Source organism: Hyperoodon ampullatus (assembly GCF_949752795.1).
Source record: "Hyperoodon ampullatus genome assembly, chromosome: 14".
Classification (NCBI taxonomy): domain Eukaryota; kingdom Metazoa; phylum Chordata; class Mammalia; order Artiodactyla; family Ziphiidae; genus Hyperoodon; species Hyperoodon ampullatus.
Window position 1 is genome coordinate 45,404,610 of NC_136927.1, and position 26,770 is coordinate 45,431,379.

Consider the following 26,770-nt stretch of genomic DNA (forward strand, 5'->3'; position numbering starts at 1 on the left):
GAAAAGTCCAGGCATGTAATTAATTAATTAATTAATATTAATTATTTTATTTATTTATTTTTGGCTGTGTTGGGTCTTTGTAGCTGTGCGCGGGCTTTCTCTAGTTGCGGTGAGCGGGGGCTGCTCTTCATTGTGGTGGCTTCTCTTGTTGCGGATCATGGGCTCTAAGCGCGCAGGCTTCAGTTGTTGTGGCACATGGGCTCAGTAGTTGTGGCTCGCGGGCTCTAGAGCTCAGGCTCAGTAGTTGTGGCGCACGGGCTTAGTTGCTCTGCAGCATGTGAGATCTTCCCTGGCCAGAGCTCGAACCTGTGTCCCTTGCATTGGCAGGCGGATTCTTAACCACTGCGCCACCAGGGAAGCCCTGTAATTTATTTTTAAGAAGGGAACAGATCCGCTCATCTTAGATGTAGTGTCCAGTAAATTAATGTACCTGTATTTTGCTCAAGCTAAATAAAAAGTTGACCTTTTAAGTAATTAGTTAGAACTTATCAAGTGCTAGCATGGGCCAGGCATGTGCTAATAATAAGCTCTTTACATGCATTATCTCAATGTTGTCATCTTCGTTTATTCCCTTTCTTAAAAGAAAAATATAAAGAAATGTGGTTCACAGCAGTAACTTGTTCCAGGTCATACAAGAGGTAATGGAGATTTGAACTCAGGTAGTCTGACAGACTCAGTGGTCTGCACATATGACTTTATACTGCTCGAGGTGGACTAGACTGGGCCCACAGATGGGGCTAGACCATGCAGTTAATAAAGGTAAACCCACTGGCCAGTATTAGAACCCACCACTGCAGAAGGGCCTTGAACAGTTCTGAATCGTCCATCCAGAAGGTGAGCTGAGAGCTACAAGTTTAGGGCATTTGGCCATAGTTTATAAAGCTGGGAAACATACATCTTCTAGGCATCTATCAGGGTTAGAAAAGTGGGAATATTATTTTATGTGTTTGTTTGCATCTGAAATGCATATTTTTTTCTTTCTATTTGTTACAAATTTGTCTCATCAGATCAGGAAAACCACAATGATACAGTTATAAAGATAGTGTGCCATTCTGGAAAGAGAGGTCTATATTTATATTTTAGAGTAAAACTTTAGCTGGTGATCTCACTGCTATGATTTGGGATGAATTTAGGTTATACTTCTGTAGTGACATCGCTGGGTGTATATGTTCTTAAATCTTATTCCATGTTTTATTAGGAATTGTATTGCATTAGAGTTGTACAGATAAGTAAACCATTATTTATTGTGAGTTTTCATATGAGACTATTCCAGGTTATTCCAGATTATTTTATTTTGAAGTATTATAATATAGTTCCTACAGTATATTGTAAATTGTGACCTAGCCTACAAAACTAAAGAGTAGAGAACATCCTTATTCATCCTTAATTAGTAAACAGTGGGTGGAACTGTCCTTGCCTAAATACAGTTATGTAACATAGTGTTTCCTTAATTGCATTTCCACAGAGCTTTTGTCATTGTTAAATAGGTTCCTGAAAAATTAGGTAGGCTAGTGACCTGAGTTTTGAATAGGATATTATAAGAAGAATACAAATTAAAAATGTGAAAACAAACAAACAAAAAATAGGCTGATGAAACATAATGTCTAAAATCCATTATAATTAGTGTCTCAGGAAGTAATATGCTTAGCTTTTACTTAGCAAATTGGATTATGTATTTGTGTAAATTAATTAGCCTTTGCAGTTGGGGTTGTAGTGTGATAAGTGTGTAGATTTCATTTGTGGTCTCAAATGTTGTATAGTTATGAATGGACACATCTTAAATATCATTTATAAGGAATAATCAGATGGCAAAGTATTTTCATATGACATGCTAGCTGCTGATACCTTTACAATGCATCATGTGATGTTACCTGCCCCAGGAAATAGAGTGGCTGATGAGAGACAAAATTGAAATTAAGTCCTTTGAATATCAACTGTATGAAGTAGACACCACTTTCTCCCAAGAGCCTACTTTCATTTTATTTTATTTTATTTTTTATTGGCGTATTGTTGATTTACAGTGTTGTGTTAGTTTCAGGTGTATAGCAAAGTGAATCAGTTATACATATACATATAACCACTCTTTTTCAGATTCTTTTCCCATACAGCCCATGACAGAGTATTGAGTAGAGTTCCCTGTGCTATACAGTAGGTCCTTATTAGTTATCTATTTTATGTATAGTAGTGTGTATATGTCAATCCCAATCCCCCAATTTATCCCTTCCCCCGGTAACCATGTGTTTGTTTTCTACATCTGTGACTCTATTTCTGTTTTGTAAATAAGTTCTTTTCAAGAGCCTACTTTTATTCTTGCACATATTTGAGAACAAATTGCAGGCAGATTTTCTTGTTGTTGTTACCCATAAGAGGTTGTAGCCTATTTCCCTAAAGAAGAATTTTTGCCTTTTCAGTATGTTGGTCTAATAACTGATCCCCCCATATAAATATATATATATAATCTCAACTTATTTCTTACAAAATAATGCTTGAGAAATAAGTTGAGGTTCTTTTGAAGTTTAAAGTTCTTAGATTCTGACAGAAAAACTGATCAGGAGGTTGGATTTTAGTCCAATCAATTCCAGCTCCAAACACCACCAATAATGGTTATAATGGTGAGTCTGCCATTTAGGTAAATGTAATACAGAGATTTCAATTTCAGTCTTCAGTGAACGCTTCAGCTGTATTTGGAGGAGAACAATCTGAGCACTGAAAAATACTTAAAAAATTTTTTTTCTTTTTCTGAGGGTTTAATTTCAGGAAGTCTAGTTTTTATAGTTATGAATTTTAGTGCTTTACCAAACTACCCAGTCTAGTAAACACTACATCACCCCAGAATATCTTCTGATCTTTATTAATGTGTATTTTTTTGGTCTAAATCTGTCTACCTGTTATTTCTTGATTTTAAAGTTTTAATATTTTGTGTAAGCATTTCAGAACTCACCATAAGGTACAAATGTGAGTTTTATTGTATTGCAAAGAAGTCTGGTATTTAAGCTCTATGTTACTGTGTAGTTCTACCCTTCTTTGAGCTGCCATAGATTTCCTAAACAGAATTGTTTCAGCCAGTGTATTCTTTTTTTTTTTTTTTTGCGGTACACGGACCTCTCACTGTTGTGGCCTCTCCCATTGCGGAGCACAGGCTCCGGACGCGCAGGCTCAGTGGCCATGGCTCACGGGCCTAGCTGCTCCGCAGCATGTGGGATCTTCCCGGACCGGGGCACGAACCCGTGTCCCCTGCATCGGCAGGCGGACTCTCAACGACAGCGCCACCAGGGAAGCCCCAGTGTATTCTTCTTAGCTCCCAGTGATGACTAATTTCTAACCAGTTGGCTGACATTAGAATTTTCTTGGTGGATTAACACTGTTATCCTTAAATCATTAGTAGTGCTTTCTGCCTTAAAGTCTACTTTGTGTGATACCAGTATAGCTCTACTTGCTTTCTCTTGATAAATGTTGCATGCTATGTATATCTTTTTCCATCCTTATACTTTCCAACTTTCTTTGTCCTTGAAAGCACCATGAAGTTAGATTTAGTTTTTTTTTCTTTAGTCTGACAATTTTAGTCTTTAAATTAGAATCATTAGTCCATTTAATGTAATTGTCACTATATTTGGTATTATATCTACCATCTTCTTTTTGACTCACCTGTTTTGTTCCTTTTTTAACCTCTTTTTGGATTATTTATTATTCAATTATAATTTAATTTTTCCTCTCTAGTAACTTCTTAGTTATACATTCTTTTATTATTCTTTTGTGGTTACACTAGAGATTATAGCATACACCCTTGACTTATAATCTAATACAAATTATAACTTTTTTTTTTTTTGGCTGCACTGGGTCTTCGTTGCTGTGGGGGGACTTTATCTAGTTGCAGTGAGCAGGGGCTACTGTTCCCTGTGGTGCGTGGGATTCTCATTGCCGTGTCTTCCCTTTGTTGCGGAGCACAGGCTCTAGGCACGTGGGCTTCAGTAGTTGCAGCACGTGGGCTCAGTAGTTGTGGCTCACAGGCTCTAGAGTGCAGGTTCAGTAGCTGTGGCGCACCGGCTTAGTTGCTCTGCGGCATGTGGGATCTTCCCAGGCCAGGGCTCGAACCCGTGTCCCCTGCATTGGCAGGCGGATTCTTAACCATTGTACCACCAGGGAAGCCCCAAATTATAACTTTTATCACTTCTCCAATAATGCTAGAACTTTATTTTTTTAATTTTATTTTTTGGCCACGCCAGGAGGCATGTGGGATCTTAGTTCCCTGGCCAGCGATCGAACCCAGGCCCCCTGCATTGGAAGCGCAGTCTTAACCACTGCCCTAGAACTTTAGATGCTAACTCCATTTGTCTTTTTCCTGTATTTTTGTGTTACTCTGTTTTATCCATTTTAATTCGACATATATTTGAAGACCCATAAGAAATTATTGTTTTTTAATAATCAATATTCATGTATATTTCCTTACATATTTACTCTTTCCATTGCTCTTTATCCCTTCCTGTATTTTTGTTTCTGTTTGGGATAGGATAATTTTCCTTTCCATGTGAAGAGTTCCCTCTGGTATTTCTTCTAATGCAAGCCTGCCAATAATGAATTATTTCATTTTTTGTTTGTCTGAAAAATATCTTTATTTTGCCTTTTTTTTTTTTTTTTTTTTTGTGATATGCGGGCCTCTCACTGTTGTGGCCTCTCCCGTTGCGGAGCACAGGCTCCGGACGCGCAGGCTCAGCGGACATGGCCCCCCGGCCCAGCCGCTCCACGGCATGTGGGATCTTCCCGGACAGGGGCACGAACCCGTGTCCCCTGCATCGGCAGGCGGACTCTCAACCACTGCGGCCACCAGGGGAGCCCATCCACTGGTTACTTTTAAGAGTTTCTTATTATTTCTTTTGAGAATTTAGCTGTTAGTTTTATTGTTGCTCTTAAGAAAGTAATGTATCTTTTTTCCACTGGTTACTTTTAAGAGTTTCTTTGTTTTTGATGATCAGCAGTTTAATTATGCTATGTCTTTGTGTGGTTTTCTTTGTCTTTATTCTGCTTGGGGTTCACAGAGTTTCTTAAATTTATGGGTTGTCTTCATCAATTTGGAAAACTTCATTCTTTCCTCTTAATATTACTTCTGACCTAATTACTCTCTCCTCTCCTTTTGGGACTCCAGTTACGCACCTGGTAGACTTTTTCACAGTGTTCCTCATTCCCTTTTACATTCCCACCAGCCCTTGTATTTTCTGTTAGTTTTAATCTCTGCTTCAGTATGGATATATTTTATCGACTTGGGTTCTAGTTACTAATCCTCTCTTCTACTGTGTCTGACCTGCTCTTAAGTCTACCCTTTGAATTCTTTTAGTTAATATACTTTTCAGATCTAGAATTTCAGTTTGATTCTTATAGATTCCAATTCTCAGTTGCAGTTCTTCTTTTTATATGTTGCTTCCTCTTACTTCCCCTGTTTTTTAAAATAGGAAATTTAAATAGCCATCATTATTTAAAAGTCTTTCTGTTAACTTCAGTGTCTGGATTATCTGAGCATCTGTTTCTATCTATTTTTTCCTTTTGGTTTTCAGTTATATGAATGCTGAGCGTTATGAATAAAATGAAGCTCCAAATGATGCTGTTCTTTTTCAAAGGAAATCCTCCCTCCCTTTTGCTAGCCAGGTAGAGTAGGGGCTCATCACCTAATCCTATTAGGGACTGAGTTGTTGGTTGAGGTTGTGTTGCCAGTTTGGTAAGGCAGTGTTTCCCTCTAGTTTGCCTTTAATGCTAGCAAGTAGCCAGGCATCCAGGGCTTCCAACTGATAGTTTCTTGAATTCACAGGGGTCCCTCCTCCTTGTATCTTCTGTTCTGTAATCTTTGTTTCCTGAGAACAATGAGATTGTTGAAAATTCTACTCTTGATTTTCAGAGGCTTTTAGTTTTGTTTTGAAGCCTTCTTTGTGCAACTGCAGAATTTGGTAAATGTCTTCAGCGGAAAGCCAGCCTTTTGTTAGGCCCAGTTCTTCAACTCTCCTCTTTCACTGGGATCTTGACTCCTTGAGTCTTGCTTTTCACCTCTTCCAAAAGCTCTCATGGTTCCTCTGCTGAAGGAAAGTCTGGATTCTCGGCTTTTTGCCCCAGAATCAGCAGATGCACTTGGGGGAAAAGTGGCTGCAGAATGTCATTTTGTTTCTCTACAGTTCCCCTCTTTTTCCAGAACCTAGACCCTTCTAGTCTTGGTTGCTTCAGCTGCTTTCTCGTGCCTTTAAACATTGGTTTTTTGGTTTTTTGTTGTTGTTATTGTTGTTTGTTTTTTGCGGTACGCGGGCCTCTCCCGTTGCGGAGCACAGGCTCCAGACGCGCAGGCTCAGCAGCCATGGCTCACGGGCCCAGCCGCTCTGCGGCATGTGGGATCTTCCCGGACCGGGGCACGAACCCGTGTCCCCTGCATCGGCAGGCGGACTCTCAACCACTGCGCCACCAGGGAAGCCCCTAAACATTGGTTTTTAAAATGTATCTGGCTTTCCTAATTCTCAGCAGGAGTGTTGGTCTGCCTTAAGCGTCATATTCAGAAAAGAGTTTCCCGCTAGGAATGAAGTTATAAGAAGAAATTAATCTTTTAGTAATTGTGGTGCTTACTTTATAGCAGTGGTTCTCAAAGAGTAGCTCCTAGCTACATCACCTGGAAACCTGTTAGAAATGCAAATTCTCAGGCCTTACCTACCCCAGACCTCCTGAATCAGCAAGTCTGGGTTGGGGCCCCATACTGTGTGTTTTAACAAGTCTTCCAGGTGACACTTATGCATGCTAAAATTTGAGAACCACGGCTTTATAAGCTAGTCATTTTGCTGTTTAAGTTTCTCTTCCTACCTCCTACGCCCCAGAGAGTATATAAGGGTGTTAAAACCAAAACTTAGCTGAGTAAATTCGAAGAGCTAATTGGTTTTATCAAGTGATTCATGAATCAGGCAACATCTCATCTGGCAAACAGAGATACTCTGAGGGGTTACACAACATGGAAGGCTTTTATAGGGAGGAGGGGGGACAGGAAAGGAAGTCATCAGCGAGGAAAAAATGAAAGTTCATTGGAAGCAAGTAAAAGTTCAGGTGACGCCAGCTTCTCATTGGCTGAACTATGGCATTTTCTGTTGGCTAGGCTGGTTGCTGGGAAAGAAGGAAGTCTTTCTCTTGCTGACGTAGTAAAGTAGTGTACTTCCTGTTTGGGAGTGCAAGGTACATCTTTTCCCGTTGGAGTCAGTAACTGACCTCTTTCTCTTGGGGTAATTGATGGCTTCCTGTTCGGGGTAACTGACGATGAGGCTGATGAGTGTAGTGGTAGGGCACGAGAGCTCCCTTTACAGGCCTTGCCGTCGCCAGTTCTAGTTGAGATTTTCTTTTTTAAATTTTCACAAGGGACAAAAGTGAAAGAAAACCGTCTCTGCAGGTACTTTGTCAGTCTTCTGAATAAATCATTTAATACATTTAGAAGATACCTATTGAGTACGCATTCTGTTCCTGGCACTGTGTTGTCTACGAACATGGAGTGGACAAGTAAGCAAGTAATTGTAATAAAACATGAGTGTTATAATAGTTGTATTTATAAAATGCTATAGAAGCCAGAGAGATGGAATTATTCTGAGAGTGGGGAAGGGGCATTTGACGTTATTTGAATAGGTGGGATTTGAAGGCAGACAAACAGAAGTGTATTCTAGGCTTGTTCATACATAAGATGACCATGTAATTTATTATCGAAGACAGGCCACTTTTGAGAACCAAAGGGATGCTTTTATACCAGGACAGCAGGCATACGCCAGGACTGTTCTCATTAACTGAGATATATGATCATCCTATTTGTAAAGAGCAAGTAATTCTGTGAATCCACAGCTCTGTCAACTGGTGGAAAACTCATTTCTTTAAATTATTTCTAGAATTTACCACAATTCTTATTGGATGGTTTACTAGTTTCCTAGGGCTGCTGTAACAAATTACCACAAACTAGAATCTTAAAACAACAGAAATTAATTTTTTTGGAGTTCTGGAGGCTAGAAGTCTGAAATCAAGGTGTCAGCAGGGCCATGCTCTCTGAAGGCTGTAGGGAAGATGATTGCTGGCAGTCCTTGGAGTTCTTGGCTTGTAGCTTCATCCTTCCAATCTCTGCTTCTGTGACCACACGGCCTCTATGTGTGTCTCTGGGTCTCTCAGGGCCTTCTTATGAGGACACTAGTCATTCAATTTAGAGCCCACCCTAATCCAGTATGACTTCATTTTAACTAATTACATCTGCAAAGACCTTATTTCCACATCAGGTCACATTTACAATATTGGGGTCCAACCTATCTTTTGGGGGGACACAATTCAACCTACAACAGATGGGATGGTTTTAGTAGCTTTTGAAAGTTTCTGCAGTTTAATTTAATTTTTTGTTATGCACAAGGCACTTCTCAAAAACTTAGAATATAATACAAATATTTATTTGATTGAGCCCTCTAACAAGTCTGAATAAATACACTTCTATCCAGTCAATTGCTTTTTGTATTTCTCTTATCTCATAGATATGTGTATGTCTAGCCCAGCCACAGCAACTGGCTAAGGTTGAAATGGCTGCAGCAAAGGTAAAACTAAGCTGTAAGTTTGCAGAAACAAAACCAAAAACCGTTGATCATTGAAACCACCTTATATATTGCAGTTTGCTGTTACTTTAAGTTAAGAGACGTAATTTTTGGTCAGTTACTTATTGAATAAATAGACCAGTTGAGGAATTGGCTGCTTCTATGGAAGAGAGAGGGTAGAGCATGGTAGAAGTAGACTTGAGCAGCCAGGTTGTTTTGCATGTAATTTTGAGTTATTTGCCTGGGGAATGGCATGCTCCAATTGGAGTCATAATTTCACTTTGCTGAAGAGGGTGTGACATAATACAATAGAAAATTGTTGTCTAGAATTCATTCCTTAAGAATGCTGCTCTGCTGGCTCTGCTCATTCCAGCAGCATAAACTCTACATTATATTACATGGGTTTGATTATCATTTGGAATTATTTGGGCAGGCTAGTGTTTGGATACTTTGTATTGTTATATATATATATACACACACATATATACTTTTTTTTTTTTTTTTTTTTTTTTGCAGTACGTGGGCCTCTCACTGTTGTGGCCTCTCCCGTTGCGGAGCACAGGCTCCGGACGCGCAGGCTCAGCGGCCATGGCTCACGGGCCTAGCCGCTCCGTGTCATGTGGAATGTTCCCGGACCGGGGCACGAACCCGCGTCCCCTGCATCGGCAGGCGGACTCTCAACCACTGCACCACTAGGGAAGCCCTGTATTGTTATATTTAACATTGGAACTCTGCCACTGATTATCTGTGTGACATTCACATTCATTTTGGAGGCAATGTATTTAACGCTATGAAAGTCAGTGAAACCTGGATACAGTCTTTGGTTAAAACTATAGTATCTTAACATACACAGCCAAAGGCTAAAAGATAACATAAAAAGAGCAACTATAAAAAGAAAAAAGATGTCATAGAAAAGTGAGCAAAGAACAGGAACAGTTTAATTCTTCAAAGAAAATATGCTAATGGCCAATAAATATCTATAAAGATGGTTAATTTAAGGACATGGGTATTAAAACAAGAAATGCTTCTTTTTTTGCCTTTCAGATTGGCAAAAATTAAAGACTAATAATGCAGTTTTTATGAGTTTGTGGGAAAGTGGATCACTGTAGGTGGGAATGTAAATAGGTATAACCTTTTTGTGAGGCCAATTTGGTGATATAAATCTGAGTTCACAAGGCACAAACCCTCTGACATTCTATGTCTGTTCCTAGGAAGCTATTTCCGTTTTGTGAATGGTCTGCTCATATCCTTATACTGCATACCAGAGTTTTACAAATCTTATTAGTGTAATTTCTAAATATGGTAAAACACTCTCGTCCTGTTTACTTAAAATATTCTGCCTAGTCTCTTATTTGCCTTTCTATTTTGGTTCTAAGTGGGGCCTTTTAAAAACTAGGTAGAAGTTTCAATGTACTTACTCAAATCAGTTTCCTTTCTGATTTCTCCTGCAGCCTGTGAGCTTAGATAGCCCTCACCTCTTTAGAAGTTTCATAAATACTTAATTTTAGTCCTTTCTATTTTTTCATTAGTCTTTTAAAAACTTTAACTCTTTAAGATTCCTGTTTAAGATTCCTGTAATTAATTTGGGGGGTACCAGATTGCTGACCAGTTATCCCTGCATTGTTTATTGAAAATTCTTCCCTTCTCCTCCTTCCTCTAATAATAAATTATTTTATGTATTAGCAATTCATTTTGGGGTTAATCCATTCTGAAGTGATTTGCCAGTTCTTTTGCTACGTTCACACTATTTTAACTAGTTTGCAGAAAATTAAAGTTCAGTAAATTAATTTAGAGTTTTTTTTTTTTTTTTTTTTTTTTTTGCGGGCCTCTCACCGTTGTGGCCTCTCCCGTTGTGGAGCACAGGCTCTGGATGCTCAGGCCCAGCGGCCATGACTCATGGGCCCAGCCACTCTGCGACACGCGGGATCCCCCCGGACCGGGGCACGAACCCGTGTCCCCTGCATCAGCAGGCGGACTCTCAGACACTGCGCCACCAGGGAAGCCCAATTTAGAGTATTTTTAAAAATTCTTGCCCGTTTATTATTGCTGATAAAATATGGAATAATTTTGTCAAGTTCCAAAAAATTCTTTTGGAATTTTTTTTGTCATTTATAGTAAACTTAAAAATTTTGGGGCTTCCCTGGTGGCGCAGTGGTTGAGAGTCCGCCTGCCGATGCAGGGGACACGGGTTCGTGCCCCGGTCTGGGAGGATCCCGCATGCCGCGGAGCGGCTGGGCCCGTGAGCCATGGCTGCTGGGCCTGCGCGTCCGGAGCCTGTGCTCCGCAATGGGAGAGGCCACAACAGTGAGGGGCCCGCGTACCGCAAAAAAAAAAAAAAAAAAAAAAAAAAAAAAATTTTGAAACATTTGCCATTTATAAAATATTTAACTTTCTCATACTGTGTCCTGGTATGTGTTGCCAACTATTTAAGCCGTCTTTATATCTCAGTATTTTTATGTAGGTGACATAATTTTCTTATTAAAATAGTAACTAGATGTTTTTACATTTCGATACTATTGGGAATGAGATCTCTATATTTCCTAACTTCTTATTGTCAGGCTATTATAAGAATTTCATAGATTTCATGTACACATATGTAGCTTGTTTCATATAAACATAAATTCTTTTATGAAATTCAGTAATTTTAAAATTAATTAATTCCTCGGTGTTCATAGTGCTTTAATTTCTTCTTTCAGGCCTTCTAGATATATAGTCACATCTTCCATACTTGACAGTAAGCTCTATGAGGACTGAGACTTTATTATTACTTAAATTTGTATCCTAAGTGCCTGTCATGTAGTGTAAATCAGTACATAAATATTTGTTGAATAAATGAATGAGATCATGATGAGTAGAGAAAGCTCTATGAGAATATAGTGACTGCCTCTGGGTGATGTTTTCTTTATTTTCTACTTATGTCTCAGGTTTTTTAGAGTAACCATCTTTTACTTCTATAACTGGAAAAAAAACAAATTTAAGGGAAAAAGCTTAACTGTAAATTCTATTTGTTAACTGAGGTTCAAGGATAGTTTATCATTTTAGTAGAGTTGATTGGATGTTTTTTGTAAATCCCAGGTGGGTTGCCCAGAGGAATGATCTATGAGGACATGACATCAAACCTAAGACTAGGAAGCAGGACTCTTACAAGGAAGATAGTGGGAAGCTACTCAAATCTACAAAGTATTTTTTGTTTTTTGTTTTATGAAATGAACGTGGTTTGCATGCAGAGCCTTAAGGAAGAACATACACAACTCTGTGGGCTTTGTGCTCCTCTGGCCCTTTTTAGGGTACCTAGCCCTGAGGCAGAATTCACAGGAATCTCAGCTATCTCAGCAGTAGAGATCATTTTTATTCTGTCCTCCCTAATGTGAGTGGGCCAATTGAATTATGCAATCTTTGTGCCCAGGTTGCTCAGTAAAAGACTACTTACTGGAGTGCAGAGCTCAAATAGGAGCTGGGTGTGGCCCCTCTGACGTCCCCGCTGGGTGCAGTAGTGATGGTAGTTGCCTCTGGATTGTGGCTAGGGATAGGTCTTTCTGCCCAGGAAAGACAGAATTGAGTCTCAGAATTGATTCCCCCATGTTTCTCCCTAACTGAGGGTATGGTGTCTATATATTCTGATGTCTAATCTGGATGTGCTGACTGTACCTGCTTTGCCTCACCAAAACAGCTTCATCATCACTGCATAGCCTTTCAAATCAGGGCGTGTACTCTTATTTTGGTTGCTCACTTGCTCACTTTGTTTTCCATATTTAGGAACAGAAATGATCTGAGTGGTATGTACAGCTGTCTGATACATGTTAATTCAATCATAGGTGTTTTTATTTAATAAATTTTAAGTGGAATTTTTTTAAAAACACTTTTAATTTGAAATTACAGATTAACAAGAACTTGCAAAGATAATACAGAAAGGTCCTGTGTACTCTTCACCTAGTTTGCCCAATGGCTATGTCTTATGTTAACTATAGTATAATGTCAAAACCAATAAGTTGACATCTCTACAATGTGTATTATAGTTCTGTGCCATTTTATCACATATGTAGATTCCTGTAACCACCAACATAGTCAAGATACAGAACTATTGCCACTAAGATCTCCCTTATACCACCCCTTTATGATCACGTCCTGTCGGCAGACCCCAAGACTGCCCCCAGGTCTGGTAATTCACTAGAAGGGCTCGCAGAACTCATGTACTCCTGGCTGTGTTTTATTACAGTGAAAGGATATTAAACAGGATCAGTGAAGGAAAATAGTGCATTGAGCAGAATTTGGAGGATACCAAGCATGAGTTTCCAAGAGTCTTCTCCCAGTGGAGTTGACAGGGTGCATTTAATCCCTCAGCAACAAACTCTGGCAACATGTGTGAAGTGTTTTCTGTTGGGGAAGTTCACTTAAGCCTAAGATTCCAGGGTTTTTATTGGAGGCTGGTCACATAGGCACAAGCACCCTCATGATTGACCCCCCCCCCACAGAAGGAAAACAGTATTCACCATACATCACACAGTCTGCACAAACTGTCTAGACAAGTTGGTACAGTGTGGATTAAGACTCCAAGCATACAAAACACCCTTATCAGTTAGTACATAAAGATACTCCTAAGACCTCAGTTCCCAGGAGGTGGCCAGGAGTCAGCCACAGAAGCAGGCCCTTCGGAAAACGAGAATGTGCACAATTTGAGCAACTCAGGCCTGCTTGGTTAACTCTTCCTGGATATGGAGAAACAATTCTGGGCCCACAGTGGAGGTGAGGGTTGGGCAGGTTGGGGTAGGTACTGCTTTAGACAGAGTGGTCAGGGAAGGCCTTTCTGAAAGTATGACATGAAAGCTGAGACCTAAATGAGGAGAGGGAAATCAGCATATAAACAGCAAGGGTCACAGCATTTAGGCATTAGAACACTTGTGCAAAGGCCCCCAAAAGAGAGAAATTGAAAGGAGGCCTATATTAGTTTTCTGTTGTTGCCATAGCAAGTTACCACAAACTTATCAGCTTAAAACAACACCCAAAGTATTGTAAGTATTGTTAAGTCAGCACTCCTGGCCAGCTCAGCCAGCTACTCTGTTAAGGTTCTCAAGAGGTCCAAATTAAGATGTCATCCAGTCTGGGCTCTTATCTGGAGGCTATGGGGAGAATCTGCTTCCAGACATACTTAAATGTTGGCAGAATTGAGTTTAATGAAGTTATGCAACTGAGGTCTTCATTTCTTTGCTGGCTGTCAGCCAGGGGCCATTCTCAGCTTCTAGAAGCCACCCACATTTCTTACATTTCTCCACCTTCAAAGCCAACAGTGGTTCTTTGAATCTCTTTGACTTCCCATTCTGCCCTCCTCTTCTGCTTTATATTTTAAAAACAATTTTATTGAGGTATAATTCACATACCATAGAATTCACCCATTTAAAGGGCACGATTCAGGACTTCCCTGGTGGCTCAGTGGTTAAGAATCCACCTGCCAGTGCAGGGGACACGGGTTTGAGCCCTGGTCCTGGAAGATCTCACATGCCGCCGAGCAACTAAGCCTGTGCGCCACAACTACTGAGCCTGCACTCTAGAGCCCGCGAGCCACAACTACTGAGCCTGCACTCTAGAGCCCGCAAGCCACAACTACTGAGCCTGTGTGCCACAACTACTGAAGCCCGCACACCTAGAGCCTGTGCTCCTCAACAAGAGAAGTCACTGCAATGAGAAGCCGGCGCACCGCAACAAAGAGTAGCCCCCACTCGCCTCAATTAGAGAAAGCCCGTGCTCAGCAACAAAGACCCAATGCAGCCAAAAATAAGTAAATGAATAAATTTATTTTTAAAAAAGGGCACAATTCAAAAGCAACCATCACCACAGCCAACTTTAGAACATTTTCATCATCTCAGAGAGGAACTCCATGCCCTTTAGATATCTTCTTATTTTGTTCTCTCCCTCTCAGTCCCAAGCAACCACTACTCTACTCCCTGTCTCTCTAGATTTCCCTGTTCTGGACCTTCATATGAATGGGGTCATATAATGTGTTGTCTTTTTATGACTGGCTTCTTTCACTTAGCATAATGTTTTCAAGGTTAGTCATGTTGCGGCATGTGTCAGTTCTTAATTCCTCTTTATGACTGAATAATCCTTCATTGTATGAATATACTACCTTTTGTCTGTTCACCAGTTGGTGGACATTTGGGTTGTTTTCCATCTTTAGGCTGTAATGGATATTGGTGATATAAACATTCATATACAAGTTTTTATGTGGACATATGTTTTCATTTCTCTTGGAAATATACCTTGGAGTATATACTTTGGAGCAGAATGGCTGGGTAACTCTAATTAAAATCATTTGAGGGGGGCTTCCCTGGTGGCATAGTGGTTAAGAATCCACCTGCCAATACAGGGGACACAGGTTCGAGCCCTGGTCCGGGAAGATCCCACATGCCACAGAGCAGCTACGCCCGTGCACCAGAACTACTGAGCCTGTGCTCTAGAGCCTGCGAGCCGCAACTACTGAGCCCATGTGCCACAACTGCTGAAGCCTGCGTGCCTAGAGCCTGTGCTCCGCCACAAGAGAAGCCACCACAGTGAGAAGCCTGTGCACTGCAGGGAAGAGTAGCCCCCACTCGCTGCAACTAGAGAAAGCCCATGCACAGCAACGAAGACCCAACGCAGCCAAAAATATTTTTTAAAAAAATCATTTGAGGAACCATCAGATGGTTTCCAAAAGCATCTGCACCATTTTACATTCCCATCAGCAATGTATGAGTGTTTCAATTTCTCCATATCTTTGTCAACACTTGTTATTATCTGACTTTTTTTTTTTTTTTTTTTTTGGCTGTGTTGGGTCTTCGTTGCTGCATGTGGGCTTTCTCTAGTGGCGAGCGGGGGATACACTTTGAGGCAGTGCACGGGCTTCTCACTGTGGTGGCTTGTCTTGTTGCAGAGCACGGGCTCTAGGCGCGCAGGCTTCAGTAGTTGTGGCGCGTGGGCTCAGTAGTTGTGGCTCATGGGCTCTAGAGCGCAAGCTCAGTAGTTGTGGCACACAGGCTTAGTTGCTCCGTGGCATGTGGGATCTTCCCGGACCAGGGCTCGAACCCATGTCTCCTGCATTGGCAGGCGGATTCTTTACCACTGTGCCACCAGGGAAGTCCTATCTGACTTTTTAATACTAGCCGTCCAACTGAATGTGAAGTGGTATATCATTGTGGTTTTGATTTTTATTTCCCTAATGACTAATGATGTCAAAAGTCATTTAACATGCTTATTGACCATTGGCATATCTTCCTTGGAGAAGTGTCTATTCAGATCTTTTACCCATTTTAGAAATTGGGTTGTTTATCTTTAAAAATATTGAGTTATAACAGTTCATTACACACTCTGTATACAAGTTCTTTATTAGATACATGATTTGCAAATATTTTCTCCCGTTCTGTGGGTTGTCTTTTCACTTTCTTGATGGGGTCCTTGGAAGCACAAAAGTTTTTAATTCTGATGAAGTACAATTTATCTGTCTTTTCTTTTGTTGTTTATGCTTTTGGTGTCATATCTAAGATTCCTAAACCAAATCCAAGATCATGAAATTTTACCTGTGTTTTTGGCCAAGAGTTTTTATAGTTTTAGCTTTTACATTTAGGTCTTTAATCCATTTTTAGTTAACTTTTATACATGGTGTGAGACAAGGGTCTGACCTTATTCTTCTGCATGTGGTGATCCCATTGTCCCAGCACGATTTGTTGAAAAGACTCTTCCGTTTGATAGTTGTGACCATAGATGTGTGGGTTTATTTCTGGACTCACAGTTCTATTCCATTGCTCCACATGTCTGTCCTTGTGCCAGTTCCACACTGTTTTGATTATCATCGGTTTGCAGTAAGTTTTGAAATTGGTAACTATAAGTGCTCCTACATTCTTTTTCAAGATTGTTTTGACTATTCTGGGCTCCTGTCCTCTTCTGCATTTAGGGTTCATGTGCTTATATTGGCCCCACCTGGAAAATCAGGATAATCTCTCTATTTTAAGGTCAACTGATTAGTAATCTTGTCTGGAAAGACTTTTTTTGGCCATGTGAGATAACATAATCACAGGTGTAAAACAGAGTGAAGGTCATGGAGGCACAAAGCCTATGAGGCTTAGATTTGTGAAAAGGTAGGAGCAGAAGTTGGATAGAGGGGTATGAATGGAAGTTTCAGAAATATTAATTTGTCCAAAGTCACATTTCAGAGCTGGGATTTGAATGCAGATTTGACCGAACTCCATGTTCTCATGTGCACATCAAATTGGTCTTCATAGACACATAGCTATTATTTTTAAGTTTTCATCTTAACCTGTTGAGTTCTTAGTATATGCCAAGTAGTCCTCACAGCAATTCTATGTTTTTCTAACTCTCACATAGTACCTGGGCAAGTCTCTGAGTGCAGGTAATAGGCTCTACTGGAGCTGGCATAAGAAAAAAACAGTCAGGGATCAAGGGGTGTGTTTCAAAATCTTGAGGGTAGGCAAGCAGCTAAACCTTAGCAAAGGATTGGAGCTGAGAAATGGAAACCCCTCAGGACCTAGAGAGTATTTTTCTTCTGCCACTTTTCTCTGCTTCTTGTTGTATACCAGTCTGTTGTATCTGCAGACTGGTTACTCAGACCACTTGTTGGAAGGTGGTCATGCCGCAACTTCTCCATCATTCAAGAAAACAGCCCAGACTTAGTCCCATTTCCAAAACTTCATTTTGGGTCAAGTGTCCCCCTCTGGATCAATCAGCTATGGCCCTGCAGTGGTGGGGGAGGGGGGACTGCACCATATACAAACACGGCAGCTGACCTTTGTAGATTTGGGGAACAGTTCTCTGAGGAAAGGGAAGTTGCTGACACGTGTGTTAGGTAGACTCCCTAAAATGTGTTCATTTTAGTAACAGACCTGTGCTATAGTCTTTGTAGTATAAAAAATTTTAAACTTACTGAATTGGTATAAGGAAAAAAACAGATATTTCTTTTTGTCTACTCCTCTTGGAATTGAAGAAAGGGACCACAGTATATTGATGGTGAGATTAGCTCAGACTCTCAAAATAGTTTGATGGCACTCAGGACTTAGTACAAGTTTAGGCTCTTGTGATGTCCTTGCCACTTACTACCTTTTTGATTGAACAAATCATAATTTCTCAGTCTCAGTGTCTTTATCTGTATTGTAATAGGAGAAAGTAGATGGCCTTTAAAGTTTCTTGACTTATTCTAGACTCTGGCTATATTTTGTTATTCTTCCTTTCTACCTCAGCCTCATTTACTAAATGATAAGTGCGTTAGATCTAAATCCTGTCCTTGGAGGGCTTTAATCTCATAGAGGCAGTGAAGAGTATTTGTAAACGTGCAGGTCTCCCTGCCATGTCTCATTAGTTAACTCTTACAGACCCTACTGCCAGAGTGTGTTGCCATCCCTCCCCTTTCCATTCCCACTGTATTACCTCTATTATTATAACCTCTTACTGTATTTGTCTCTTGATCACTATCCCTGTCTCCTGTTCTGCACTTTTCCCCAATCCAAACTAGAAATTGCCTCTCAAATTAAAAAAAAAAAAAAATCATACAGTAAAGTTGGATTTTGGGGGAGTATACAGTTCTGTGAATTAAAAAACATGTATAGATTTATGTAAACACCTCCATAATCAGAATACAGAACAGTTCTGTCACCTCTAAAAAAGTTCCTTGTGCTATTCCTTTATAGACACCCTCCCTCCAACCCTAATTCCTAACAAACCCTGATTATACAGTATGTAAAGTTTTTTCAAAAATATTTATTTTGGGCTTCCCTGGTGGCGCAGAGGTTGAGAGTCCGCCTGCCGATGCAGGGGACGCGGGTTCGTGCCCCGGTCTGGGAGGATCCCACGTGCCGCGGAGCGGCTGGGCCCGTGAGCTATGGCCGCTGAGCCTGCGCGTCCGGAGCCTGTGCTCCGCAACGGGAAAGGCCACAACAGTGAGAGGCCCACATACCACAAAAAAAAAAAAAAAAATTATTTTATTTACTTTATTTATTTATTTATTTTGGCTGCACCGGGTCTTATTTGCAGTATGTGGGGTCTTCGTTGCAGCGTGCGGGATCTTTAGTTGCGGCACGCGGGCTTCTTAGTTGCAGCGTGCATGCGGGATCTAGTTCCCTGACCAGGGATTGAACCTGAGCCCCCTGCATTGGGAGTGTGGAGTATTACCCACTGGGCCACCAGGGAAGTCCCTACAGTATGTAAACTGTTAAAACGGGCTTCATTCACTCATCATAAAGCCTTTGAGATTTCATCCAAGTTGTTGGGTATGTTTTTTTGTTGTTGTAGTTGTCTTTGCTGAGTAGCATTCCATTGCATGGATGTACCACACAGTTTGTTTATTCATTCATCTATTGAAGGATATTTTGGTTGTTTCCATTTTTTAATGATCATAAATAATGTTATTAGAAACATTTTTGTATAGATTTTTGAGTGAACATCAGTTTTATTTCTCTGGAGGAAATAACTGGGAATAGGATTGCTGGGTTGTATGGTAAGTGTATTTAACTTTTTATGAAACTACCAAATTGTTTTCCATGGTGGTTGTACTATTTGCATCCCACTAGGAGGGTTCTAGTTGCTCTGCATCCTTGCTACCACTTGGTATTGTTCTTAATTTTAGCCATTCTGATAGGTGTGGAGTGAAATCTCATGGTGGTTTTAATTTACATTTCTCTAACGGATGATGATGTTGAACAACTTTTCATGTGCTTATTTGCCATGTTGTCAAGAACTGTGACTGACATGGGTTTTTACCCTCTTAAACGTAACAAGTTAGCCTGCCAGTTTCATGGATGCTGGCAGAAGTCACGAGACTCTGGAGTCAGAGACAAAGGACTTTATTATTCATAGGCCATCAGTAAAACAAGCTTCATCTCACATGGGCTACCCTTGCCCCCAAGTCCCATGGGGCTGGTGTCACAGCTGAGGAACCTAAGCCTAAGGAACCCAAATCCTTTATAATGGGCAGCTAACAAGCCCACCTGACTTTTGACCTGGAGGGAAACATTATATCTATTTTACTTGACAGTAAACAAACTTGCCCTTTCTCTGGAGGGAGACAGTGATCTGTTCCTCCTGAGAATGTTAAATATGCAAACATCCTTGAAGAGATAGTCTGTTACGAAGGCCTCTTGTACAGAAATGTTAGACACCCGTGGAGAATTGTCTCCCAATGTGTATATCTTCTTTGCATAAGTCTGTTCAAGTCTTTTGCCCATTTTTTTAATTGGGTGGTTTTTCTTTCTGTTGAGTTTTGAGAATTCTTTGTATATTCTGGATGCAAGACCTTTGTCAGATATATGATTTGCGAGTATTTTCTCCCAGTCTGTAGTTTGTCTTTTCATTTTCCACGCAGTGTCATTGGAGAAGCAAAAGTTTTTAGTTTTGCTGCCAAGTTTGGGCCGCGGGTTCCAACCCTACTTCTGTGAGCTGTGGTTCCCACGTTGGTTCATTTTTCAGAGGCTTCGCAGTACTATTTTGATCTGTTTCCTGCGTGTGTCAGTCTGAAACCTGTGCAGTGGTCTCTATTAGTGTGAATTTTAGTCTCTGATCCTGAATAGCATCAGGCCCATGCACACATTTTCAGCTTGCTTTCTTGAGTTCTCCTGATTGATTCCTCCTGTATTCTTAAAGTTCTCTCGGGGCTCATCTTCTCTCCTCTGGGTGGAAAGCTGTGGAATTAGTTACCCCGCTCTGTCTTGTACTCCCATCACTGTCTAGGAGACTAGAGGGTGGGAAAAATGGATAGTTACCCTTCCTCCGAGTTTAGCTCCTGCAGTCTCTCATTCCAGCCGCTTCTGTGGACACCATGTGATTGCTCATGGCTCAAGAGAAGGAGGAAAAAAAAAAGACAAGAAAATGGAGGGATTTCCTTATTTCCTCTCAGTGTTAGGAGTTCCCTTTCGCATTCTTTGAGCCAGAGCTAGAGGAGCTCTCTCTGTGCCCTGGTGTCCACTTCTGGGTTGGCTTGGTGATACTGGAGGGGAAAAAAGGGTAAACTCACCGAGGATTCAGTGATACACTGAATTCTGGTCTTCTTCCTTAATTCTTCTCCTCCCTTTTGCCTTTGAAAATCCTCAAAAATAGTGCTTAGCGCATGCCATCTAGGTTTTATAGCTGGACTACACCTGTGAAGTCTCTCTTCCCCACACCCTGCGGCTGCTCATGTCTGTCCTCATTTTTTTTTCTTATATTTATTTTTATCCTTGATTTCCTTCTCGGGGTCACCCATCTGCCTGCATACCTTAATGTTCAGCCGAAGATTGTTGTTTGTTCAAAGACTGAATTTGTGCACAAACATCTCTAGCCAGTAAGGCTTCCAATGTCTGGCCAACAGAGACTGTGCATACACACAGGAGATGTGAGAGAGCCAGTCGGTGGCTTGAAGTTTGAATGCATTCCTTGGTTCACAATTTGATCCATCAGCAGAGAGGAAGTTTTGTCTATCTTTATAGTTGATTTTGGTGGAGAGGATTTATTGTCCTCCTCACTTCATCATACTGGAAGACAGAACTCCACCTCTCAAGTTTTATGTCTTAAAATAGACACCTATCCTGATTTCCCCTTTTCACTGAAGCAACAATGCTGTAACCCAGACTTTTGCGTGTTTTAAAAAGCCATCATAATTGAACTTCACACGTAACTGCTTCTGTTTACCTCCTACTTATACCACATCATTCATGTTCTGCATTTGCTGTCCTGTCTCTGAGTGTTTTGCAAAAGATGTTCTTCCTGTCCAGAACGTCTTCCCTCTTTTTGTGTCATCGCTCCAAGACCCTCTAAGCCTCAACTCAAGGCTCTTGAAGGCCTACATCCCCCACCCTTCACTCCCTGGCCCAGGTGGTCTCTCCATGCTCCCTAAGTCAGAATGACCTCACCTTCTCCCACCGCCCCTCAGTTTCATAGCACTTTTCTCTTTTTCTTCATTGTTCATGCTGCCTGTGTTTTTGTTTATGAATTTTCACATCTAATAAAATGGAGATAATATCTACCTTGGTTTTTGTGAGAAATAATTATACTGAGTACCTGTCACAGTATTAGGCATGTAGTGAGTGGTGGCAAACAGTAGGGCCTTGAATACCGTCTCAAGGAGTTTAAATTCTATTCTGATGCTTTAATTACACTTGTTTTCTTGGTGAATGTTAAATTATCTCATTTGGGACAAAGTATTCACTTTTATATCGTTGAAATGAAGTTGTCTTTTTGAGCCAAATGACATAATGTAGTAAGAACACAGAGTATTTCAAGAAGATTGTACTTTGTCCCTCAGGTTTAAAATGGTAGCAAATAAGAAGGATCTACTATTCCCCCTTTTTTTTAATATTAAAATCCTTTTTTTTATTGTGGTAAAAAACACATAACATAAAATTTACCATCTTAACCATTTTTAAAGTGTACAGGGGCTTCCCTGGTGGTGCAGTGGTTGAGAATCTGCCTGCCAATGCAGGGGACTCGGGTTCGAGCCTTGGTCCGGGAAGATCCCACATGACACGGAGCAACTAAGCCCGTGTGCCACAACTACTGAGCCTGCACTCTAGAGCTCTCAAGTCACAGCTACTGAGCCCACGTGCCACAACTCCTGAAGCCTGTGCGCCCTAGAGCCCGTGCTCCGCAACAAGAGAAGCCACCGCAGTGAGAAGCCTGCACACCGCAATGAAGAGTAGCCCCCGCTCGCCACAACTAGAGAAAACCTGCGCGCAGCAATGAAGACCCAATGCAGCCATAAATTAATTAATTAATTAAAATTAATTAATTAATTAATTAAAAAATAAAGTGTACAGTAGTGTTAACTATGTGCACCTTGTACAACAGATCTCTAGAACTTTTTTGTCTGGCAAAACTGAAACCCTATACCCATTGAACAGCAACTCCTCTTTGCCTCCCTTCCCCCAGCCCCTGGCAACCATCATTCTACTTTCTGGTTCTGAGAGTTTGACTAATTTAGATACCTCATGTAGGTGGAATAATGTCTTTGATTTGCCTTTTCGTGATTGGCTACTTGACGTAATGTTCTCAAGGTTCATCCATGTTGTAGCATGTGATAGGATTTCCTTCTTTTATAAGGCTATATAATATTCCATTGTATATACCATGTTTTCTTCATCCATTCATCCTGTGTTTATACATTTATACATTTATACATTCATCCTTTGATGGATATTTAGATTGCTTGGCTGTTGTGAATGCTGTGAATGTTGTGAATAATGCTTGAATGTTGTGAATAACAACTCTTGGCTGTTGTGAATAATGCTCAGTGAACATGAGTGTGCAGGTATCTCTTCAAGATCCTGTTTTCAGTTCTTTTGGGTGTATACCCAGAAGTGAGATTGCTGGATCATATGATAATTCTATTTCTAATTTTTTGAGGAACCACCATACTGTTTTCCCCAGTGGCTGTGCCATTTTACATTCCCACCAACTGTACACAAGAGTTCCAATTTCTCCGCATCCTTGCCAACACTTGTTATTTTTGTTCTTTTTGATGATAGTCACTCTATCAGGTGTGTGGTGATATCTCCTTGTGGTTTTGATTTGCATTTACCTGATGATAAGTGACATTGAGCATCTTTTCACATGTTGGCTATTTGTACATCTTCTTTGGAGAATTGTCTATTCATGGCCTTTGCTAATTTTTAATTGGATTTTTGTTGTTGTTGAGTTTTAGGAGTTCTTTACATATTCTGGATATTAACCTCTTATCAGATATATGGTTTGCAGATATTTTATCCCATTCTATAGGTTGCCTTTTCACTCTGTTGATTCCTTTCCTGTGTAGAAGTTTTTAAGTTTGATGTAGTCCCATTTGTGTATTTTTGCTCTTGATGCTTGTACTTTTGGTGTCATATCCAAGGAATTGTCTCCAAATCTAATGTTGTGAAGTTTTTCCCCTATGTTTTCTTCTAGGAGTTTTATAGTTTCATGTCTTCTGTTTAGGTCTTTAATCCAATATTAGTCCTTCTTAAAGTGTTTTTTATATTATTGGGCAGGAATAAGAAGTTTGTTCTTTAGTATGACAGTAATTTGCAATATCTAAACTTTCTTTTTCCCTCCTTCCCTCCCTCTCTCCTTTCTTCCATTATAGCTTGAAGATGATAGACTCATTTTTTTTTCTTAATTGTTTGCTGTGAGTAGAATGATAGTGAATTCATTTTCAACAAAACTTTCTTGTTTGCTCTTTGATTAACAGGAAGAAGATGAGCCTTAAGTCTGAACGCCGAGGAATTCATGTGGATCAATCAGAGCTCCTATGCAAGAAAGGATGTGGTTATTACGGCAACCCTGCTTGGCAGGGTTTCTGCTCCAAGTGCTGGAGGGAGGAGTACCACAAAGCCAGGCAGAAGCAGATTCAGGAGGATTGGGAACTAGCAGAGCGGTAAAAGGACTTAACTAGGGGTGGTTTAACAGTGATATAACTGGATACATAGCTCTGTCATTGTCAGAATACATTTTTTTCTTCTGTTTTGATCTGTCAGCAAGTCAGTTTAATATTAAGAGAAATGAATTTTTTCCCCTCATTCAGCGTTTAATGAGTAGCTTTCAGTGATTTCTTTATTTTGTCTTTGTCTTAACTTTTAATTGTTCTGTGTTTGGGATGCGTTAGTCTTAGTTCTCTAATAAAGACAGTAAGCTCCTTGGAGTGGAAGAATGGAGATAAACATGTTTTGTGGTGAAGATTAAATGAGGTTACTGCACATGACTTTCATCAAGCATTATTTTCCTCGTTCTTTTAATATATCCAGCATGGCATCTGGCACAGTGATAAGCACATAATAATAGAAACCTGTTGATTTGTATATATAATCCTTACATTATGGAAATTTAACTTTTCTTTAAAAAAATGGCATTTGTTAGTATTATGCAGAAATATGATTATGATAAAAATTAAAACATAGAATGTCTAGTGAGCATAGGAACTAATAAAATACCATGAATAATGTTAATCCTTTACCAAAGCATCCTAGAAACTGTGAAGCTTCTCAATAAAAGACTGATCTCTGACAGCTTTTGCTAGTTTTTTTTATATTTAATCAGGTATGTTTGTTGAGTGATTACTTTGCTACCATCTGTGATGAACTCAGTATTATAAAGTACACTTGCTGCTTTCAGTGACTCCATAGTCAGTCAAAGAGAGAAAATATAGACATAGAACATTAACTATTTCTTTGGGTTTCCCATTGCATTCCTGATATTCTCTGTAGCTGATCCTATTTTAGAAAGAAAGTAGAGGCCACTAGGCATGAATTCCCTTAGCTTTCTCCCTTGTTATCAAACTGTACTAGTGTCTTTATATTAACTTCTGTTTTGTCTCAGAGAAAGATGTGTCCCTATTCCATTCTCACACCAACACCTCTACCTGTGATTTTGTTGCTGTTTCTTACTGCTTCCAATTGCAACCTTGCTTGAGATTTCCTACAGCACTTTCTCATATTTGAACAGGCATGAGAATCACCTGGAAAGCTTGTAAAAATGGTGATCACTGAACCTCACCCTCAGAATCTCGGACTCTTGTAAGTTGGGAGTGAGGCCTGAGAATTTGCATTTTTAACAAGTTCCCAGGTGATGTTGATGCTGCTGTCTGGGGAATCCACTTTGAGAACCATAGTTCTGTAGATAGCCTTTGAGACTTACTATAAATACCTCAAATTCAGCTGGTCCAAGGCCAGATTTCTTGCTTTTATTTACTCTAATCCCCACTCCCAGCAGTTCCTCCTAACCCTCCTCCGGTATCAATTAACGACATCACTATTTATTCAGTTGGCTAAAAAACATTAGTCATTATTAATTTCTTCTTCACCTCCCACACTGTTTACAACTAATTAAGCAAGTTCTGCTTATTCTAGCTAAGAGAAGTGTTTTGAATTTCATCCTTTCCTATTTTCCAGGTTCTTATTTCTCTCACTTAAATCTTTGTAATATATTCTTAATTATTGTCTCTGTCCCTAGTCTCTCTGCCCCTCAAGTTGTCACACAGCTACCTGCATTACCTTTAAAACACAGATCAGATAATGGTAACTTACTGGATTATAGTCTTTCTTGGTTCCCCACCACATGATGAAATCCAGGATTATAGCAGGCTTGGCAGTCAAGGTTTCTTACCATCTGGTGCCTAACTGTACATCCAGCATCATAGTCCATCACACCGTCAGTGATCTGACTACGTTGAATGAACTTGGTCCACAACAAAAGCCACATCCTTCACATTTGTAGTACCTTCTTCCTGGAATGCCCTTTTACTTGGCGGAGTCCTCTTGATCCTTCTAAGACTGGCCTAAATGTCACCATTATAAAACCTTCTTGGACTCCTTCAGCAGATTTAGTTTATTTTTTCCTATGTTCTCATAGCACTTGGGTTTTGCTCTCTACTATAGGCACTGTTACATTATGTGGTAATTATTTACTTGTCTTTTTCTCTCTTCCAACCTTGAAGTTGTCAGGGAAAAGGACTAGACTTTATTTGCTTTATGTAACACTAGTACAATTGCTGAATGAACATGATCCACGGAGAAGTCCCTTTTGAAGTTTGTAGTAGCACATAGGAGAGCTTCCTATCAGAGACCTCAGACCTATTTGGTGTATTTAGCCTCTAGTTCTACAAATTTTAGATCCCCAGTTCATTGAGTTATTACCTTTAGATACAAGGAGAACTTGGAGAATATCAGGGTTAAACTTAACCTCTTCTTGAATTACAGACTACAGCGGGAGGAAGAAGAGGCGTTTGCCAGCAGTCAGAGCAGCCAAGGGGCCCAATCCCTCACATTTTCCAAGTTTGAAGAAAAGAAAACCAATGAGAAGACCCGCAAGGTTACCACAGTGAAGAAATTCTTCAGTGCTTCATCCAGGGTTGGATCAAAGAAGGGTAATTTTCTGATTCTCTTTTTTCTTTTGTGCCCAAAGAGATATAGAGTAGATCCACAGTGTATGTGGGCTCAGCTTTCTAATTTCTGTAAACGTTCAGAGAATATCAGCGCAGACTTGAGATGTTGGGTTTGAGGTGCAGATGATGTATGAAATCTCTTTGGTTGGAGGACGTTGTATTTTAGAGAACTTATTTACTCTATAAGAGGAATAAAGGTAATTGAAATATGTAGTTTTGTTTATAAAATTCATTCCCATCCCATCTGTTTGGATGTTTTATTTTTTATGCCTTTAATTTTTGGATATTGGTTTATTCTCCTTTGTTTAATATCCTCACTATCCATACCTTATCAGAAATGACTGTTTCT

The 26,770-nt window shown here is 40.1% G+C and overlaps 1 protein-coding gene across 1 annotated transcript in view; it reads left to right on the forward strand.

The window, feature by feature from the left end:
- Nucleotides 1-26,770, forward strand: part of RABGEF1 (RAB guanine nucleotide exchange factor 1) — a 63,578-nt gene that overhangs the window by 4,185 nt on the left and 32,623 nt on the right. Inside the window, exons 2-3 of the mRNA XM_079718774.1 lie at nt 23,734-23,919; nt 26,237-26,403. Coding sequence (XP_079574900.1) covers nt 23,741-23,919; nt 26,237-26,403 — 346 coding nt within the window. The 5' untranslated portion in view covers nt 23,734-23,740. The remainder of the gene's footprint in view (nt 1-23,733; nt 23,920-26,236; nt 26,404-26,770) is intronic.